Below are 3545 nucleotides of genomic sequence, written 5' to 3' on the forward strand. Positions count from 1 at the left end.
ATTTATGCTGAATTCAGAAGAACCCCCTATGTTTTACGCTAAATCAAGGAAGGCAATTATGCTAAATTTGGTCGCCTCAAAACGAATTACGTACTAGATAAGATGGTCTTCCCTACGAGATTACGGGAAATAGAAATAGGTTGCCTACGCCTTACGTAAAAGAGCATGCAGACCCTCTTGTATGAGGAGGGGGGACTGATAATGCTAGTGCATCAGGTTACCTATAGTTGTCATTTTTTTTGGACGTGTGTAAGGGATATCAAGTCGGCAGATGGTGGTTTCAAGCTGCAATGTTTTTAAAATATTGCATTTTGAAACCACGATCTGTCGACTCAATATCTTTAAATATCTGGCTTTTAAAAAGAAGGGATATACATGTAGGTTACTTTGCAGATAAAGGTGAATTAGCGTGAACTAAACAATTCAGGTCCAGCTCCAATTCAGGTCTTGTACTGTTCTGAACCAAGATCTGATCCAGAATTTGAAAACTTGTGAATATTATATATATAGACGATACTCAAAAACTTTTCGTTACAAAGAAGTTTGTTTGGTGGAGTATTCGACTCCCACAGGCATTTTAAAATCCTACAATCATCCATGGTAACTGCCTCTGGCTACTGTAAAACTCGGTAGAAATGACTATAAAGTTTATCTCTACTCTACTTTGCTCTTTGGTTGTCATTTTGGTAAGCCCCAAATTGTGTAAATGCCTGCTCATAAAATCAGTTCATTTTCATTTCTAATAGGTCAAACATTTGGTATACTGACTTTTTAGTTTTCAATCATCCTTATTGTCCATTCATTTTTAGAACTGCACAATCAAACCTTTTGGCGGTGATGTCAGTTATTGAGGAAATCAAGGAATGGGATCTAGAGCGCTTGTTTGATGACAACAGGCCCTCCCACAAGGGGACGGAGGGTATTTTGGCTGCTGGAATGCCTTTTCGAGCAAGCGCTTTAACCCATTCCTTTATTTGCTGATTTGGTAGGGACCAATCAGGGCCCTCATCCAAAATTTGGACGATTCTAGATGTAAGAGATGTCAAGGTTCCCAGACGGAATAGCGCCGAGAAACGACTGTATATAGTGTACAAATGTATAATAAACGTTGGAGTGAAGTACTATCCGGATGGTACCCAGGCTACCATTCTCCAGTCATGGCTCGAAATACTTTTTCCTGCATACTGGTACAAGTTAACATTGAAAATTACCTGCACCAGACCTGCACCTATAGCTACATAGTACATCATACTCATAGGACATTTACTGTATGTGTAAACCCAGTACATGGACCAGTGCAGGTTGGGTGCAGGTAGACACCAGAATTACCTGCACAGCTCCAATTCTACCTGCACTAACCTGCATATGCAGTTGGTATTTCAAGCCCTGCCAGTGTTTCATTGATTTGATGTCTTGTCCCTTAATAGATCACAAAACCTCCACATTTGGAAGAGGCCATGGACGCCCTGACGTTTGACAAGCAGCGTCGCTCCAGCAGTAGTAGCAGCAGCACCTCTACAAGCAGTGCCGACACAGCCAGCGAGGCCGACGTTCTCGACCAGGTCGACTCCGAAGAACCAACGCAAAACACGGAAGACAACAGGGAAGAAAACGTCACGAGACCAAAGAGACATAACGGAGGGGTAGAGCAGGGAAAAGAGGAGGCAGCAGATGGACTCAACAAGTCGGAGTTTGGAACGGCACCAAACACTGACACCAACAGTCAAGAACAGAGCATCGCTATGAGTGAAAAGGCAGCGGGAGCGATAGAGCAAGGAAAGGAGGAAGTTCAGATGGAGGTAAGAAGTAAATCTGACCTCGAAGTCACATCAGAAGTGAGTCAGATAAAGGTGGAAGAAACAGAGGATCAAAATTCTCCAGAGGATGAAGAAGATACCGAGATTACCGAGGCACAGATGCCTGTACAAGATACCACACCTTCTGTAGAGACAGTACCCCAGGCATTGGCAGGAGGTCAAGAGGTGGAAGGAGAGAAAGCAAAAGTCTCATCGACAAACCAAATATCACAGGAAGAAGTGATTGCTGAGGCCGCAAAGGATGAAACCTACTACTAGGTCATCAGTAATGATTACAAGTAGAGAGCCAAAGGAAGATATTTAGAGGGTTCCCTCCCTACCGGTACAACTGTTAGAAACTCTAGATCTTGCTTGAGGATTAGGACATGATTGTGTACTGTATGAAGGATGGGTTGGTGGAAAGAGGCAGGCGGCAGAAAACATTGCCCCCTGTATAGTCATGGTGAAGGTTTGTGTGCTTTGGAAGTGTGTAATGTCGACTATCAGTAGGGATACATAAATGTGTTAAATGTGCAGGGAGTGGTACTTATAATAGATATGTGAGTTGTGCCCCCATTCCATTAGATGGTCAAATTTGCACTCTATGAGACCTGAACTGGCTTTGCGTGAACCATGGTTTCACATTTGGAATATCATGCAAAATGTAAAAGTGTGACCAAAAAGACAGCAAAACACACAAAGCTTTAAGCTAGTGGAATGGGGGGGGGGGGGGGGGGATACATGGTGGTGGTCTATGTGCAGTGTAAAGACTGACCTTGTGAGTGCTGTATATGAAAATGAGAGTGTAAGTACTGTAGACTCAGATCATATAGATTTCTAACTTTGAAGGCAGAGCAAAACATGATTAGCAACACCTACATTACCCAGTGACAAATGTGTAATGCCTTCCATTACTAAGTGATATAGTAGTTTACAATAATTACAAACACAATATCAACCAACAAGAACATGATCTGAAACATTTAGAAAACACCATTACCTCAGACAAAGGGAACAATAAGTGGTTGAGGGCCAAAGACCTTACATTACATGTTTGTACTATAATCTCTGAGTCAGTGGAAATATCACAGCACACGCTGTAACGCTAGTAACCCTTTATTCGCAGGGTTACCTATATTCGTTGCGTTTACCAACATGGTATTAAGGGATATCAACTGGACGAACAGTGGTTTCAAGTTGTGATATGTTCAAAATATTGGAGTTTAAAACTACCGTCCATCGACTTCATATCCGCAAATACCCATACCACACGGATATAGGTTACCCCTCGGTACACTAGCGTTATATCTAACAAAGGTTATGACCAGCAGTTATTTCAAGCAACAGTATTACAAACAGCATTGTTGTAATGTACAAGAAAATGTTTAAAGACGTGAGGTGTTTTTTTTTTAATGTCAGAGCCTGTACAATAACCTTTCCCTACATTTGTAGCCATGCACTTTTTGTGTAGAAGAACACTCAGAACTTCATAATTTATTTTATCGGTTGTTGCATCATGTACAATATTTACATGTTCATTATACCAGAAAAATTAGATCTTTTTTTACTAGTACATCCCATTCTAAGGAGTACCACCTTTCTATTAGCGTGAGCGACAAGAACTTATAACCCCATTTGGGGGGAGGGGGGCATTCAGGGCATCTAAAGTGTTATGTGTTTGTGAGGTATTTATTAAAGTGTGTTAATTTTTGTCTCTGAAAGAGACAGAAGTAGTTCCTAGGCATACAA

General features: G+C 41.4%; 1 protein-coding gene across 1 annotated transcript in view; it reads left to right on the plus strand.

The window, feature by feature from the left end:
- The window catches only part of LOC118425559 (inositol polyphosphate 5-phosphatase K-like), a 36478-nt gene extending 32933 nt beyond the window's left edge, over window positions 1–3545 (plus strand). The window contains exon 12 of the mRNA XM_035834488.1: window positions 1428–3545. Within this exon, the coding sequence (XP_035690381.1) occupies window positions 1428–2075 (648 nt within the window). The 3' untranslated portion in view covers window positions 2076–3545. The remainder of the gene's footprint in view (window positions 1–1427) is intronic.

Source organism: Branchiostoma floridae, chromosome 11, assembly GCF_000003815.2.
Source record: "Branchiostoma floridae strain S238N-H82 chromosome 11, Bfl_VNyyK, whole genome shotgun sequence".
Classification (NCBI taxonomy): Eukaryota; Metazoa; Chordata; class Leptocardii; order Amphioxiformes; family Branchiostomatidae; genus Branchiostoma; species Branchiostoma floridae.